Below are 18,229 nucleotides of genomic sequence, written 5' to 3'. Positions count from 1 at the left end.
TCCTCCTTTTAAAATGAGTGTTTAACAAAATTTTGTAGGGAGAATTAGTATGAAACAGTGTTGTTGAAAATGAACTTAGCACAGATGATATTGGATGCAACTAGTCTTTTCAAGGTAGAAGAGACAGGAATCAAGCATCAGGAGTACAACAGAGATGAGACTGAAGTATTTGACCTGAGTGACAGGATAAGCTTCTTAAAGGTTGTGCCTATCTGCTCTGTGGAGTCATTCCATAAAGTCAGTATTCTAATAATTTTTAACATTTTGATCTTAGGATATGTTTCTAAGGCAATAGTACTTTTAGGGCAGATTGCTATGGTGGGTACTAATTTATCCCATATTATTGAAGCATGAAGACTATGAGAGCTACATCGAATGTAAACTACATAGAAGCTGGGAATCCCACTAGCAGATGTGATCCGTACTAACAATAGGTAGAAAAAATATCAATAAATGGGCAAGTTGTGGCATGTGCTTATGATACGTATAAGAGATAAGGTCACATTATAAGTCAGTGTGAGGCAGTTCAGTAAACAGTATTTAAGGTAAATTTGTATCTTTAATGGGACCTACTAAAACCAAGGAATAATCTTAGCTTAGAAGAAGGCTTGTAAATATTGTTCAATGAGATAAAATACGTGAAAATGTTTTATACTATAAAATGTTAAATTTCCAATCATTATTACAATATCTATTACATTTGTATCCTGTGTTTTTGATTTCCTGCTTATTGTTAAGTTTCTCACATCTTTTCGACATGTGAAAATCTGTCATTGTATAATGCAAAACAAAGTTAGTATCACTACATAGTTATTACACGAAAGGTATTCTAGCAGCTATAAAGAAGAGGCACTATTCCCTTACATGATAGATTACTTATAGAAAAATTTAACCAAAACCACGTCATTACTATCTCCTGGAGTAAGCCTTATTATAAACAAGAATTTTTTTTTTTTTTTAATCACAGCAGTACATTTTGGTTTGAAAAAAGGAATATGAACTTTCTCTAAACTTGGGACATTGTATTCTTACAGGAGAGCTATTGGAATTAAGAATAACAGCATCTTATGATTTATAGCACATTTACGAAGTAAAGGTCAAAATCTATAATAAAAAGTGATGTAAAGACTATGGCTGAGTCCCTTTGCTGTGCACCTGAAGCTATCACACCATTGTTAATCAGCTATACTCCAATATAAAATAAAAAGTTAAAAAGATGTAAAGAAAAATGGAATTGGGCTTCCCTGGTGGTGCAGTGGTTAAGAATCTGCCTGCCAATGCAGGGGACACAGGTTCAAGCCCTGGTCTGGGAAGATCCCACATGCCACGGAGCAACTAAGCCCTGCACTCTAGAGCCTGCGAGCCACTACTGAGCCCGCCTGCCACAACTACTGAAGCCCGCGCACCTAGAGCCCGTGCTCTGCAACAAGGGAAACCACCGCAGTGAGAAGCCCACACACCGCAATGAAGAGTAGCCCCCGCTCGGGGCAACTGGAGAAAGCCCGCATGCAGCAATGAAGACCCAAAGCAGCCAAAAATAAAATAAAGAAAAAAAAATTTTTTTAATTAAAAAAAAAAGAAAAATGGAATTGTTTTTATTTAATATCGATTAACGTTATATCGGACCTTTTTTCTTTCTTGTTAATAATTATTCCAGTTAGTGAATATTTAATAAAAGGATAGCTTTAAACAATGACCAATGCATTCTATTTTATGTTTAGGTTAATGCAGGTTAATGGTCATTTATATGAAATGGTTATGCACTTAACTCAAGCTGACTTCTCACGGTACTCTAGGGCATGTATCACAGTCTCATAAAACTGTGGATAGCTTTATCTCTTTCAGGAATTTTACTCATTCTTTTGTCCTGAAAGGACAAAATTTCTTAGTAATCCGCAAAGAATATGATTCATTAAGTGTGGAAATCTTTGGTAAATTCATATTCATCACATTTTTATTATTTCTAAGAATTCCAGGAACCACCCAACCTAATTTTAGCTTTTGCTTTGTAACAAATGAAAATCTTTCAAGAGCATATGGATCTTATCACACATAATAAAAAGTAAACAGATATTTCCCTTTGGATGTGTGCATTCCATAGACATCTAATACTTGGTTATATTTCACTGTATAGAAACTATACGGGCTCCAAAGGAGATAGAAATACAGTTCTTGGCCTCCACAAGTAGGGGGAAAAACCTTCCCTTGGTAGAATACCCAGAAAACTAGTCTAAGAAAATTCATTCCTGCATGAATGCAGTGAACAAATATTAAGTAAGTATCAACTATGTGGCCAGCTCTTGGTTTAGTAACCGGGAAATTACCAGTGAACAAAACAGAAATCCTGGTCTTTGTGGAGCACATTCTAGTGGAGGAGATAAACAAACCAGAAAACAAAGATTAGTGAAATAGATAATATGTTGTCATGCCGTGGAGAAAAATAAAATATATTTTATTTTTATTAAGGAAGGGGATATAGGGAGTGTTAGGGCATTGCATTTTCAAGTAGGGTGCCAACAGAGGCTTAACAGAGCAGAAGTTTGCTTGAATGAAGACCTAAGGGAGATGAGGGAATTATTTATTGTATCTATTCCAGGCAAAGGAATAACAAAGTGCTTGAGACCCTTATGTGGGAGCATGCCCAGCATGTTTGAGGAGCAGCAAGGAAGCAAAGTGGGGCTAAAGAGGAACAGAGGAGACTAAAGGAAGCTGTTAAAATAACCCAGACAAGTGATGATAGTGGCTCACAGTACTGTGGTAGCAGTGGAGGTGGTGAGAAATCAGGACTGCCGACAGTTTGGATACGGGTTATGAAAGAGGGGAATCAGGATTTTTGATTTGCTAAATGGGAGGATAGAATTTCCATTAACTGAGATAGGGAATACTGCAGGAGGAGTGGAGTTTGGGAAGAAAGATTGGAGCTGTATTTTGGACATGTTTGAGATAACCTATTAGTCATCTAAGTGGCGAGGTCAAGCAGGCAGTTGGATATGGCATTTTGTGGCATTTGGGAGAGAGGTTTGGCAGGAGAGAGAAGTATGAGCAAATGTGTGATATGTTGATGAACCGTGCTAAGAATTAATAGTAGGAGAAAAATCAGTAAAGGAAAGGCTTCAGGAAGGAAGATAATTCCTAAGCTGGACCTTCGATTAATGGAAAAGAAAGAGAAGAGGATTCTAGTTAGGGAAAATGTCCTAGCATCTTAGAATATCATATAGAAATAAATCTGGATACTTTACTACCTTGGTTTTTTTTTTCTTTTCACTTGGAACTTTTATAGTGCGTCATATAGTATAATGGAACAATAGGTGCACAGGAAATATTTGTTGACTAATAAATGAGAATAATATTTTTCAAAGTTTATTTTATTAACAAGTATTTAATCACTGGACACTTAGGGTTTTAAAAAAAATTCTAGTTATTTTTATTGTGCTAAAATATGCATAACATAAGCTTTACCATTTCAACCATTTTTAAGTGTACAGTTCAGTGGCACTAGGTACATTCTGAAACTCAGTTTTGTGTATAAAAATATCCTCTGTTTTCAAAAAATCAACATTGTTGCTTCTGAGCAAAAAGAATTTAGAGCTGATTGGGCTTTACTTCTAAGAGCAATGAGTATTCTGCAACATAATCCTAAATGATTATCGCTTTTGTTTGAAAGATTGGGAGAAGTCCAAAAAGCAAAAATGAAAAGTAGTGTCTTACTTCTAAAACAGATTTTTTCTTTCCTTGAAAACTGAATTTCCATTAAGTGAGTGTCATTTCTATTTGTATGGGTCACTAATGAATGTGTCTTATTTACCTTTGATTACTGGTACCTCACACAGAAACCAAATGCTCAGATAAAATTGTGGTATATATCTGGAGCTTAAGGAGTTTTCAAAAATGAAATAAGTATGCCCTGTGTCATAATTTCTTTGCCTACTTTCTTCTCAGATTCCTCTCAAAGTATGTTTATTTTTAGTTTGAGTTTTGTAAATTATATTTTGTAATTAATTTTGGATTTTGTAAATTACGTGAAAGTGTGTGATATGTCTATATTTTGTGAGTTATAAACCTAGGAAATTGTCCATCTGCTGATTACAGTGTCTCTTTCTTTAGGGAACAAAGAAAGATGAGATTGAAGGTGAAGTGGAAGTGTCTGGTTTAATTCAGCCTGCAGAAGTGTTTGCTCCCAAAAGCCTGGTGTTGGTATCCAGATTAGATTATCCAGAAATTTTTAGGGTAAAGAACTCATAGTTGTCATTATTGATTTGTATTATTATATAAATCTATTTTGAGTGAACCACGGTAACAAATTCTTTGTATCTAAAATATCTTTAAATTGATTAGGAATTCATCAATAAAATAAAATTACTGTGAACAGAAGAAATGTATTTCATGTTGGATAAAATAAGTACCTGAGTAAGTTAATATGACTATTTAAACTTCTAAGGATGTAGTGTTTGTTTTAAAATAGGTCCCATCTTTACTGACTCCAAAATTTATGGATCCTAAAGAAATCATTTGATTACCTGTATCAAATTTAAAATGCACTAGTAATATAACAACTTAGTGTATTTTTATTGATCTTCTTTTTAGGAGTCCAGGTTCAAGGAAATAGGATAAGTATTTGTGATTTCAAATAGTTGTGATCATACTGCTATCAATATAGCTTTAAAATATTGTTTACTTCCAGATATTTTATTTTTTTAGATAGTTAGAATTTGCAAATGTAGATAAAAATTTACTTTAGTTATAAATACATGTAAGCTTTGCAAGAAGAGGGCTTATTTTTATTTCAGTTGCTATCTTTAATAATAGTAATGTTGACCATTGTCCAGAGTCACAGATCTTCTTTGGAAGGTATAAACTATACCTTAAAATTTCTCAAGGATTTGGGAAATTGATACATAATTTCTGGAAAACTTTTTCATATTGTTGAGATTATATATATTTTTAGTGTCAAGATTTCAATGATAGTGGCTAACTCCTAACAGATACTAATTTTTTAGTTATAAGTTTTAATAAACTGAGAGATTCATATGATTACATTTTGTCTTCCATTTTACCACCTACCTTCTTCTGAGCTTAAAGTGTTAATCATATCTTGTCTCTATTTTGCTATTCTTTGTAATAATTCATATAAGTTAAGTTTTTCTGTAGAATAAATGTTCTGAATTTATAAGAACCACAAAACAAGATAAAGTTTCTAAGTTTTTATCTTGAAATTTGGGGTTCTGCAAAATAAGTTGAGACAGAAACAGTTTTAAGCCCTACAAATTTGCTAGAGTGGTTATCTAAGCACAAACACCTGTTTTACAAATTATGGATTTCTGCTTTTTATAAACTCATCTCAAAAGCTCATTTAGAGCTTCTGGTTCTGGAGGAAAATTTAATAAACTTAATAACATTTGCTGCTTAAAATTTATTCCATGGTCACTGTAGAATCTACTAGGTTCAAAGGGAAATTTTCCTGGAAGCAGATATCACAACAATTTATTTTTAGTGCTTGCTTTTTCCATGAAATAACTACATGCGTCTTTTCTTTGCAGGCTTGCCTGGGTTTGATCTATACTGTATATGTGGACAGTCTGAATGTCTCCTTGGAAAGTCTCATTGCAAACCTGTGTGCGTGTCTTGTCCCAGCGGCTGGAGGGTCTCAGGTAAATAGAATAAAAAGGGAGATGAAGAGGGCCTGCTTCTCTTCTCCTCTCCTCCAGTAAATTTAATTTATGAAGAAAAGGAAAAAGAGAATTCTTTAAATATTTTCGTTTTAAAGAGGATCTTAGTTTAATTAAGCATTGTCCCTATGGTCTGCCTTCTAGAGACTCAAGATTCCATTCTTAGGTCATAGGGTTAATTTTAACATAGGGTTCACCTTTCACATAGCATAGTTAGAAGTCATATTCTGTGTAACTTGAACTCTAGCTTACGCTTTCTTGGAAATACACTTTTTTAAGCTGAACTTCAAATGTGTTCTTTGTACCTTTATTATTCCTCTGTATGGTTACGCCTCATTAACTTAAAATTTTTTTCAGTGATAAAAATTAGGAGGTAACATTAAGAAAACTTTTAATATAATTCTTTGTAACATTATAACTACTTCTGGATAGATTAATTCATTTCTTCATTTCCCTGGATAAAAGCAATTGTAGTCCTAAAACCATTTTGTATGTTGTGTGTAATCTTTAATAGAATAGCTTGCATTTAAGCTTCAAAAGAGGAGTGCTTACTTTTCTCATCTCAGTTTGCTACCTTTAGTAATGATAATGTTGACCATTGTCCAAAATCACAGATCTTCTTTGGAAAATATAATCTATACCTTAAAATTTCCCAAGGATTTTGTCATAGATTGAGCCCGTGAGGACATTAAACTCCTCTACTGAAATAAAACTTTCTCAAAGTGGCATGTTTTTCATCTTCTGTATGTCCTGAAATTTTTATATTCATCTCTGAAGTAGAAAAATGAGAACTTCAGTTGCTATGACTTAATATTTCTAGGGAACTTTTTTTTTTTTAAGGCTCCTTTCCTTAAGTCCTAAAACTGATTAGCTGATCACTTATTTGCTTATTCTTATGTAATATTGAGGAAAAAGACAGCCCTCTAAAAATTACAGTTTTTTATCCTCAGTCTGATAGAGATGTTACTTATAGTAAAAATGGCATCTTTTTTCCGTGCCCTTTGCCTTTTTAGCTGTCTCCTGTCTTTCCTAGCATCTTTTGGTTGCTCTTAAGGTTTTTTTCCTCCTGCACTCTCCTGCCTCATTCTCCTATTTCTGCTACAAGAGCATAATATGAAATGTGAGTTTGGTCACGATTGGACCTAAACTTTAAAGCAGCCAAGTTGTTTTATGAGCCTTTACTATGATGGGAATTTTGTTGACATGATTTTATTTTATTTATTTTTTAATTTTAAAAACGTTTTTATTGTAGCTGCTAGAAATTTTTAAATTACATGCATGGTTCATATTACTATATTTCTTTTGTTTTTCCAGTTTTATTGACATATAACTGGCATATAAATGTTAGCTTTAATATTTTACTATTTTTTAGTTAAGTATTATTGTCAGTGATTTGTGTATCTCATGATTACTAAATTTTCACCTTTCAACTACTGAATTTTCTTGTACCGTATTCATTTGGACACAAAGTAACTTGAATGTTTTGGGCTGCATTATTGCTCTTCACGTCTGTTAATTGGATCTTATATGGTCATCATCTGCTTTAAATTTGAACTTCAAAGGGATTTTTTTATCTTAAGAAAATGTCTGAAAAGAAATCATTTGTGGTGTGTGCGTGTTTTCCGCCCATTCTGCAGAAGCTGTTTTCCTTGGGTGCAGGAGATAGACAGCTGATCCAGACTCCCTTGCATGATAGTCTTCCTGTCACAGGCACTAGTGCGGCTCTCCTGTTCCAGCAATTGGGTATGTCTTCTTCTCCCATTTTCAGTGTTCTTATAAAAGCCTATGAAAAAAAGATTTATTTTAAGCCTACATCACCTGACATAAATCAGGAAAATAAAAAGCAAACCATTAGATAACTGATATATAAAGTATATAATTTTATGGGTTCTAATCTTAACTAGTATTCATTCTTTTTTAAAATTAACCCAGGCCCCTTTTGCTCTTAAGTCAATTAAGCTTTTAGAAAGTAAACATATTTTCTGTGCTTTAAAAGATGAATAGATAGTATATTTTGTTTTTCCTTAGATGAATTGCTTTTATAGAAACCTTGTCAGATAGAACTAAAAGTCCCATCCTTTTCATCCCACCACCTATATCAGGACTTTAATTTTCTAGCAATGGCTAGGATGATGTATTAGGGGGAGGACACTAGAAAGTGCCCTCTGTACATTGGACAGCTCATACTTCATTAAAGGAGTAATATAACTTAAAAATGAGTATGTTTTAGACCAGTGCTGCCAGAGATTCCCACTTACTTTACCTCGTACTTATCCTTTATATGTACCTGTGTAAGAGTGTTCCACTCTCTTTGATTCAGTCTTTCTCATTGTTCTCCATCTGTGTTTGTCTTTTTCTAGTTGAATTGAAACCTCCTCTTTCCTGGGGCTCATAGTCTAGTTCTCCATAGAATTCTTAATTCCTTGCACAAAAATTCTACCTTCTTATTTCCCTCCTATCTCATGTTGAATTTTACTCCCTGCTTAACTCTGAAATTTGTCTCTCCTTTTTCTTTAGTGGCCGCATCCTAATTCTTCTGCTGTGACTTCAGTCAGTGAAATTTAGAAAGCCTTAGAAGAGACTAATGTAAATACAAGTAGAGTTTCTAGTATCCTAATAAAGATGAATGGTGACATCAATCCCAAAGTAGTAGTTCTCTATTACATCTGCCCCCACCTTAGGGGTTTAAACTCTCCAAAATTACATATTCCTTCTCTTCCTCCCTGAAAGTTTCTGCTCATTGAGTCATCTCAACCAAGTTCTAATTTAATTAAAGCTATTTTCCTTAATGTGTGAAATAGGTACTGTCTCCCTGGTGGCACTTACTTCTCTAAAGAATATCTTGTTGACTAAAACCTCCCTCCACAAACTTTTGGATATAATCTTAGGGGTTCATGGACTACCTACAGCCTGTCCATGGTCCCTCCTAATCACTGACTTAATTGATTTTAGCTAACCACTATTCACCTGACCTTTTTCAGTTAAGAGGGCCTGTATACCTCTCAAGGGTCAATCAAAGCAAAGGTTTACCATGAAGAGGAATAGAAGGATATGACACAAAATTTCACATTCCCAAATGCTACCATTGATCTTATACTTAATGAGTGCCTTATAAACCTCTCATGCTTTTACATTTTTACAACGATTTGAAGGGGAGGGCAGGGATTGTTACTGGCATTAATGCCCAGGACCCAGGGATATTAAACATTCTTCATGCATAATATATATGCACCAGAAGATTTTTTACCTCAAATACTAGTAGCACTCCTGATGAGAAAAACTGCTACAGATAAAGTATAAATTTATAAAACCTGGACCTCTCTTCCAGTAATGATGGCCTTTGTAATTCAGACTAACCCTCTTAACAATGAATACTAGGAAAGCTATACAAGTATAAACAACTTCTACTTGAAAGCATCAGAAGCAGTAAATAATGACCAAACCATGGTCCAAGAGAAGAAAAAAACCTAGAGAAGTGAACCAGACATTTGAGACCACTTTCTCCCAAGCATCTCTTGATTTTGAAAGAAGTTACTGAAAAACTGGTCTCTGTACTATTGATATCCAACGGCGAAGGGGAGAATAGGAGTTCAGATTTTACCAAGGGAAATTCCTTTACAAAGCTCTCTTGCTTTCAGTTGGGACCATAAAGGACCACATCCTGGGAGAGGGTAAATCACAAGTAGACAGTCCCCCTGAGGAACTGAAGTACAGCTTGAAATCATTTCAGTTCCTAGAAACAGATTAAAATGATCCTTAATGCTACTATCTTTAGCCTTATAGTAGGAGTAAAAGTAAATGCTTTCTGGAGCAAGATAACTGCATTCTAGGCCTCCAATATATCTACAGATTTTTACATGTATGCCCAGTACCCTCCAAAGAAGACATATAGATGGCCAAGAGCACATGAAAAGATGTTCGACATCACTAGTTATTAGAGAAATACAAATCAAAACTACAATGAAGTTTTACCTCGCACCTGTTAGAGTGCCAATCATCAAAAAATCTGTAAACAGTAAATGCTGGAGAGGGTGTGGAGAAAAGGGAATCCTCCTACACTGTTGGTGGGAATGAATGTAAATTGGTACAGCCACTATGGAGAACAGTATGGAGATTCCTTAAAAAACTAAAAGTAGAGCTACCATATGATCCAGCAATCCCACTCCAGGGCATATATCCAGAGAAAACCATAATTTGAAAAAGGATACAGGCACCCCAACGTTCATTGAAGCACTATTTACAATAGCCAGGACATGGAAGCAACCTAAATGTCCATCGACGGTGGAATGGATAAAGCAGATGTGGTACATATATACCATATATATACCATATATACCAATATATGTGGTACATATATACCAATATTACTCAGCCATAAAAAAAGAACGAAATAATGCCATCTGCAGCAACGTGGATAGACCTAGAGATTGTCATACTGAGTGAAATAAGTCAGACAGAAAAAGACAAATATCATATGATAACACTTACATGTGGAATCTAAAAAAATGGTACAAATGAACCTATTTACAAAAAAAATAGAGTCACAGATGTAGAAAACAAACTTATGGTTACTAAGGGGGAAAGGGGGAGAGATAAATTGGGAGATTGGGATTGACATATACACACTACTGTATATAAAAGATAACTAATAAGAACCTACTGTATAGCACAGGGAACTCTGTTCAGTGCTCTGTAACAACCTATATGGGAATGGAGTCTAGAAGAGAGTGGATGTATGTATATGTATGGCTGATTCACTTTACTGTACAGCAGAAACTAACACAACATTGTAAATCAACTATACTCCAATGAAAAAATTAATTTAACAAAATAAAGCATACCATCAAGTTAAAAAAAATAACCAGAAACATGAAGACTAAAGCTATCTGAAAGAAATGTAAAAGAAACCATAGACAATATAAAAGGCCCCCAGGGACACCAGAAGGTAGTTATCAGATATTAAAATAACTGTGCTTAAATAGTGAAGGAGATGGACAGTCAAGAGTGAGAATTTAGGGAGTGACGTCAGTAAGATGGCACAATAGGAAGTCCCAGTCCTCGTTCTCCCACAGAAACATCAATTTAACAATTATATACAGACCAAAAAACCTTTGTGAGAATTCCAGAAGCTACTTAAGAAGTTGTGGTACCCCAGTTGATCACAGAGCTGAGAACAGCTACATTGAAACGGTTAAGAAGAGCAAGTTCACTTTACCTGGTCAGCCTCACCCCCAAGCCAGCACAGCCAGCACTGGAAGAGAACGCCCAGCTTGCAGCTTCTCCTTGGGGGAAAGGGAAGGAGAAAAGTGGAGTGTCCGTCCAATGTTCCAGATTTACAAAGGGCTGCCCAAGGAACTGGTTTCTGTCTTGCCATATTCGGAGCACTGACAGAATTAGCATATTTTGGATGCCTGAGGGCCACTGGGAACAAAGAAGAATGAGGGGTGGCTTGCTGCGTTGGGAGAAGGTGCACAATCCCTTGGGAAGGAGGGAGAGGAACATTAGCATTCCAACTTTTCAGAGGGCTGCCTGAAGTGGAGGAATGGGAACTTTAGTTTACTGCTAATGGGAGTGTGAATGGGACAGCTACCTTGGAATACAGTTTGACTTTTTTAAAAAGTTAAATAAACCAAATAATCCAGCCATTTCACTCCTAGGCGTTTACTTAAGGAAAATGATAGCATTGTCCATAAAAAATATTTGTAAATGAATGGTCATATCCATATTTTTATAATAGTGAAAATCTTGAAACAAGCTTAGTGTCCATAAATGTAATGAATAATGGTTACGGTAATGGATAAATAATCTGTGGCATATCCATACAATGGAATACTACTAGGCATTATAAATTGTTGATACATATTACCACATGGATTAATTTGAAAATAATTATACTCAATAAAAAAAACAGACAAAAAAGAATGCATCCTGTATAATTCAGTTTCTCTAAAGTTCTAGAAAAGCTTCAAAAATAAATGAAAAAGAAATTATCGAAATAGAACACCATTTTACAACCCTCGCAGAAGAAAAACAGGCTGATATTATGTTCCTAACCTTGCCAGACACTACCTGTGTTTTGCCAGAGAGCTTAAATCTGATTCTGATCATAGGAAATACAGAAGATGGGGAACACGTTGCCCCAAGAGACTACAGTTGTCAAAATCCAGGCTCTTGGAAACTATTGGTCAAATGTCCCAGGTTCTTTAACAAATAAATTATAAGGAATGGAGGAGGAACCTCTAGATTAAAAGGGATTTGAGGGACTCCCCTGCCGGTCCAGTCATTAAGACTTCGTGCTTGCACTGCAGGGGGCGTGGGTTCAATCCCTGGTCAGGGAACTAAGATCCTGCGTGCCACACGGTGTGGCCAAAATTTTTTTTAAAAAAAAGATATGAAACACGTCCTATTTTTAATAGAGTGAGATTGAACTATAGTGTCTAGGGATGCACATTTGGGTGATGAGAATGTCTATAGGAGAAGTCAGGAAAATGGTTAATAAAGTCAGGATGCTGGTTACTTATGGCAATAGAGAGGTGGTTGTGATTAGAGGCACATAGAAGGGGCTTCTAGGGCTGCTAGCAAAGTTCCTTCTTGACCTAGGTAGTGTTTGTAAGATAATTCATTAAGCTATACATTTGATTTGTATGCTTTTCTACATTTGTCCTTTATCTTACAATACAAATATTTAGAAAACTTGTACAACTATTTAACTCTTCATATGTACACCTTTTATTTTTTTAAAAAGTACAATGCTTGAATAAATTAGAGATTTTATCCTCAAACAACAGATAGTCTAGAGATAGGCAGTACAGGACTGATATATTGATTCCTAAATGTCTTCAAGGGAGAGTATGGAAGTTCTACTCTGTGCTTTTTCCTTATTTATTAATAGGGAGTTTTCCGTGACTTGACTGGGAGCTTCAAGAACTGCCTTGTCTTATTATTCTTTGCATTCTGTATATCTGGCATAGTGCCTTGGGCACAGAAGGCATCAGTTTTTCTTGAATAAATTAATACACTAGCCATGAAGAAAATGGCAGTCATATCTCCTAGGAGAGTTCTGTGTATGGATGAAGTGCGCCAGAACACGATGATTAGCCATTTGAATATCAAATTTCATTATTTTACTCTCTGGTATTTTGAGCTTAGTTATCTTTTGCTTACATATTCAAAATTTACTTTTCTAGGGAAAGAATAAGGAAAAGATAAGAAAGGAAAGGAGAAAGAAAGATGCTTCTAAAACAGCACTGTATGCAGAGTTGTAGTTCTCAGAGCATGTGGTACTGATAATTCTGCTAAAGGCATGCTCTTATCACCAGTCATTTTGGTTGGACTGTTGTTGAAGGTCAATATTAGACCATTATCAGAGTTCACTACCTGGGTTGGGGGTGGGGTAGTGGTGGTAGATTTTACAAAGCACAGACAGGAAGCAGATAAGACTCTAAGATTCTTTTGTAGCCTTGACTAGTTTTCCTGTAAAACGTCTAAATGTAATGATAGCATTTCCTTGATTCTTCTCTCCAAGGATTGTTATGATAATGAATTTGTTTTTCACAGTTTCAGAGGTCTCTGTGTTTGCCTGAAGTAATTATGTGGACTGCTGCCATTACCCGCCTCATTCCTTAAAATTTTCTGTTAACCATCTTCATCTCCAACTTAACACCTATTTTATTTATTTGTTTGTATCTTTTTGTAGTCTATGTGAATTGTTTTTGTTTACCTGAAGACTTGTGTTTTGTGTGGAAAATTGTAATTTTTTTACGTTAATAAGATTACATTCACAAGAACTGGTTGCTATAGCCCCTCTGATTTTTTAATCTAATCCATAGCTCAGGTATCCTTCCTTGACCCAAATAATTTTGTGAAATTCTCATGACATCTTTTGGCATATATATTCACCTATAATTTGGTTTTTAACTACAAATACACTAGTTTTAGAATACTTATTCCCTAATTTTTATAGTATACTATTTATTAGACATTTTTAAAGTCACAGACTAAAATGATCTTGGGCCTTTAGCTATCGTCACTTTGTTTCCATAGTACAACAACATTAGGCATGTAACATCTGTGTTTATTGATATTTTATTGACATATAACATATATAAGTTTAAGGTTTACAATGTGGTGATTTGATGCTTGTATATACTGAAAAATAATTACCACAATAAGATTAGTTAACACCTCCATCCCCTCACATAACTATCATTTGTGTGTGTGCTGTTAACATTTAGCATCTACTCCTTTCACTGTTTTCAAGTATGTAATACAGTATTGTTAATTATAGTCACCATGGTGTACATTAGATTCTCAGAATTTATTCATCTTATACCTGGAATTTGTACCCTTTGACCAATATCTTCCCACTTCCCCCACCCCTTAGCCCCTGGCAACCACCATTCTACTCTTTATTTCTGTGAGTTCAGTTTTTTTAGATTCCATATATAAATGAGAATATAGAGTATTTGTCTTTCTCTATCTGACTTATTTCACTTAGCATAGTGCCTTCAGGGTCTATCCACGTTGTCATGAAAGACAGGGTTTCCTTCCTTTTTATGGTTGAATAATATTCCAGTGTAGTATATATATATTTTCTTTTTCCATTCATCCGTTGATGGACACTTAAGTTGTTTCCATGTCCTGGCTATTGTGAATAATGCTACAATGAACACATGAGTGTAGATACCTCTTTGAGATAGTGATTTCGTTTCCTTTGGATATATACCCAGAAGTGGAATTGCTGGATCATATGGTAGTTCTATTTTTTATTTCTTGAGGAAGCTTCATACTGTTTTCCATAGTTGCTGGACCAATTTACATTCCCACCAATGGTGTAGAAGAATTCCCTCTTCTCTTTTGATAATAATCATTCTAACTGTTGTAAGATGGTATCTCATTGTGGTTTTGATTTACATTTCCTTGATGATTAGTGAAGTTGAGCATCTTTTCATGTGCCTGTTGGCATTTGTATATCTTCTTTGGAAAAACATCTATTCAAGTCCTTTGCCCATTTTTAAATCTTTTTTTTTTTCTTTTTGCTATTGAGTTGTATGAGTTCTGGATATATTTTAGATATTAATATCTTAACAAATAGATGGTTTGCATATCATTTCTCCTATTCTATAGACTGCCTTTTCATTTTGCTGATAGTTTCTTTTGCTGTTCAGAAACTTTTTAGTTGCTGTAGTCCCACTTGCTTATTTTTGCTTTTGCTGCTTGAGCTTTGGCTGTCACATCCAAAAAATCATTGCCAAGACCAATATCAAGAAGATTTTTCCCTGTTTCCTTTAGTAGTTTTATAGTTTGGGTTCTTTTATTTATTATTTAATACACTTCGTGTTATTTTTTGTGAGTGGTGTGAGATAGGGGTCCAATTTCATTCTTTTGTACATGAATATCCAATTTTTCCAGCATCACTTGTTGAAGAGACTGTCCTTTCCTCATTGAATATTTTTGGCTTCTTTGTCAAATATTAGTTGACTGCATAAGTGTGAGCTTCTTTCTACACTCTCAATTCTATTCCATTGATCTATGTGTCTGTTTTTATGCCAATACTATACTTTTTGATTATTGTAGCCTTGTAATATAGTTTAAAATCAGGAATTGTGAAACCTCCAGCTCTGTTCTTCTTTCTCAGGATTCCTTTGGCTATCTAGGGACTTATATGAATTTTAGGATTGATTTTTTTTTTCTGTGTCTATGAAAAATATAATTATTTTGATTGCATTGAATCCATAGGTGGTGTGAGGTAGTATGGATATTTCAACAATGTTAATTCTTCTGATTTATGAATATGGGATATATTTCAATTTATTTGTGTCTTCTTCAGTTTCTTTCATCAAAGTGTCATAGTTTTCAATGTACAGATCTTTTACCTCCTTGGTTAAATTTATTCCTAAGTATTTTATTCATTTTGATGCTACTGTAAATGAGATTATTTTAGTTGATTTTCAGATAGTTCATTATTAGTATATAGAAATGCAACCGATTTTTGTATGTTGATTTTATATCCTGTAACTTTACGGAATTTGTTTATTAGTTCTAACAACTCTTTGGTGGAGTCTTTAGGATTTTCTATATATAAGGTCATATCATCTGCAAATGGAGACAGTTTTACTTCTTCCATTCGGATTTGGATGCTTTCTATTTTGTTTTCTTCCCTAATTGCTCTGGCTGGGACTTCCGGTACTGTGCTGAAGAGGAGTGGGCAGCCTTGTCCTGTTCCTGATCTTAGCAGGAAAGCTTTCATGCTTTCACTGTTAAATATTCAATAAGATGTTAGCTGTGGGCTTGTCATATGTGGCATTTATTATGTTGGGGTATGTTTTTTCTATATCCAATTTGTTGAGAGTTTTTATCATGAAAGAATGTTCAATCAGATGGTTTTTCTGCATCTGTTGAGATAATCATAGGATTTTTTTTAATCTTTAATTTCATTAGTGTGGTATATCACATTGATGGATTTGTATATGTTGAACTCTCCTTACATCCTGGGAGTAAATTCCACTTGACCATTGTATATGATCCTTTTAATGTACTGTTGAATTTATTTTGCTGGTATTTTATTGAGAATTTTCATGTCTATGTTAATCGGTAATATTGGCCTGCAGTTTTCTTTTCTTACAGAGTCCTTATCTGGCTTTGTTATTAGGGTACTTTTGGCCTTACGGAGTGTTCCTTCCTCTTCAGTTTTTTGGAAGAGTTTGAGAAGAATTGGTATTAATTCTTCTCTAAGTGTTTGGTAGAATTCACCAGTGAAACCATCTGGTCCAGTGAAACCATCTGGTCCAGAACTTTTCTTTGTTGGGAGGTTTTGATTACCGTTTCAGTCTCCTTATTCATTATTGGTCTGATCAAGATTTTTATTTCCTCATGATTCCATCTTGGTATAAACTTTTTTATATGCATACTTTCTTTTTGCTCACCCATATTTAGTCAGTTTTTCATTAGCAATTATTGAGTCAATATTTCTGTGTATTATATCTAATACTAAATATAGATTTTTAAAAATTATTAAAATAGCTAGTTTTTTCTTCAGTTTATCTTATAAACATAATTTTTCCTTTTTACACAAATATCCTTAAAATGTTGATTGTAACCATAACTTGCTATTTAGAAAGTTATTTCTGCTTTTAAATATTTTAATGGAAAACTTCTGGCATTCTCTCTTTTGTCTTCCTCTGGAAAAGCTTCTGTTTGTAGTGCTATATAATTATTCTTAAAGTGACATTAACTTTTATAAGAGTATCAAAAATAATTTATGTTCCTGAAATAGAAAGAAGAAAGATGTCAGAGGAAAGAATGAAGGCTTAGGTTGTGGAAAATGGTTCTCTTTAAAGGTAACACCTTTAAGAAGAATATGTTGATTGGTAAATTTATGAGCCACATGATTAGTGCATCAATTGTGGAATGATTTTTGTTCTTTTTCCTTAAATGATCAAAATCTAGTGTCTTGGATCATATTACTATTTTCATTAGTTTTCCTAGAGTATTCATATAGCATTATTAGTTGTTTTAGTCTTATTCTCAGTTATAATGGAAAAAAATGAAGTAGCCATTTTCTTTCTCAATACTTGTAGTTTAAAAGGTAGTTGGAGGGACTTCCCTGATGGCGCAGTGGTTAAGAATCCACCTGCCAATGCAGGGGACACAGGTTCGAGCCCTGGTCTGGGAAGATCCCACATGCCGCGCAGCAGCTAAGCCTGTGCGTCACAACTACTGAGCCTGCACTCTAGAGCCCGTGAGCCACAGCTACTGAGCCCACGTGCCACAGCTACTGAAGCCTGCGCACCTAGAGCCCATGCTCTGCAACAAGAGAAGCCACTGCAATGAGCAGCCTGTGCACCCCAATGAAGGGTAGCCCCCACTCGCCGCAACTAGAGAAAGCCCGCACGCAGCAACGAAGACCCAATGTGACCGAAAATTAATTAATTAATTTTTAAAATTAAAAAAAAGAAAAAAAGGTAGTTGGAGAATTTGTGGGCACAAGAGTTTAGACCGTTACTATAAATGGCATATTGTGCTCTAGGTAGGAAAGGAGGAAATAGGAAATGTAGTGTTTTACTGTAACTGTATTTATGATTAATCACTTTTTGACCGTTTATAAACTTATTTATTTATTTAGGGCTGCGTTGGGTCTTCGTTGCTGCGGGCGGGCTTTCTCTAGTTGTGGCGAGTGGGGGCTACTCTTCATTATGGTGCACGGGCTTCTTGTTGCGGCTCACGGGCTCAGTAGCTGTGGCATGTGTGCTCAGTAGTTGTGGCTCGCGGGCTCCAGAGCGCAGGCTCAGCAGTTGTGGCACACTGGCTTAGTTGCTCCGCGGCATGTGGGATCTTCCTGGACCAGGGATCAAACCTGCGTCCCCTGCATTTGCAAGCGGATTCTTAACCACTGCACCACCAGGGAAGTCCATCATTTTTTGACAGTTTAGATGTCAACTGTTTGTCTTAGGGATGTGAAACAAATCTTCTCACTAGTCTGTTCTGGAGCACTTTTCTGAAGAAACTTCTTACCATGTCTACTTTATTACAGAGTCCTAAGAATTTCTAGAGAAGACTGTTCA

General features: G+C 35.1%; 1 protein-coding gene across 5 annotated transcripts in view; it reads left to right on the top strand.

Annotated features, from left to right (window-relative positions):
* SBF2 (SET binding factor 2) overlaps positions 1–18,229 on the top strand; it is a 470,059-nt gene that overhangs the window by 222,122 nt on the left and 229,708 nt on the right. For all 5 annotated transcript variants that reach the window (XM_059931110.1, XM_059931111.1, XM_059931112.1 and 2 more), the window contains exons 4-6: positions 4,105–4,227; positions 5,538–5,648; positions 7,304–7,409. In XM_059931110.1, the coding sequence (XP_059787093.1) occupies positions 4,105–4,227; positions 5,538–5,648; positions 7,304–7,409 (340 nt within the window). The remainder of the gene's footprint in view (positions 1–4,104; positions 4,228–5,537; positions 5,649–7,303; positions 7,410–18,229) is intronic.

This window comes from Balaenoptera ricei, chromosome 8 (assembly GCF_028023285.1).
Source record: "Balaenoptera ricei isolate mBalRic1 chromosome 8, mBalRic1.hap2, whole genome shotgun sequence".
NCBI classification, from domain to species: Eukaryota; Metazoa; Chordata; class Mammalia; order Artiodactyla; family Balaenopteridae; genus Balaenoptera; species Balaenoptera ricei.
Note: the sequence above shows the minus strand (reverse complement) of the source record. Positions and strands in the feature narration are given on the sequence as shown.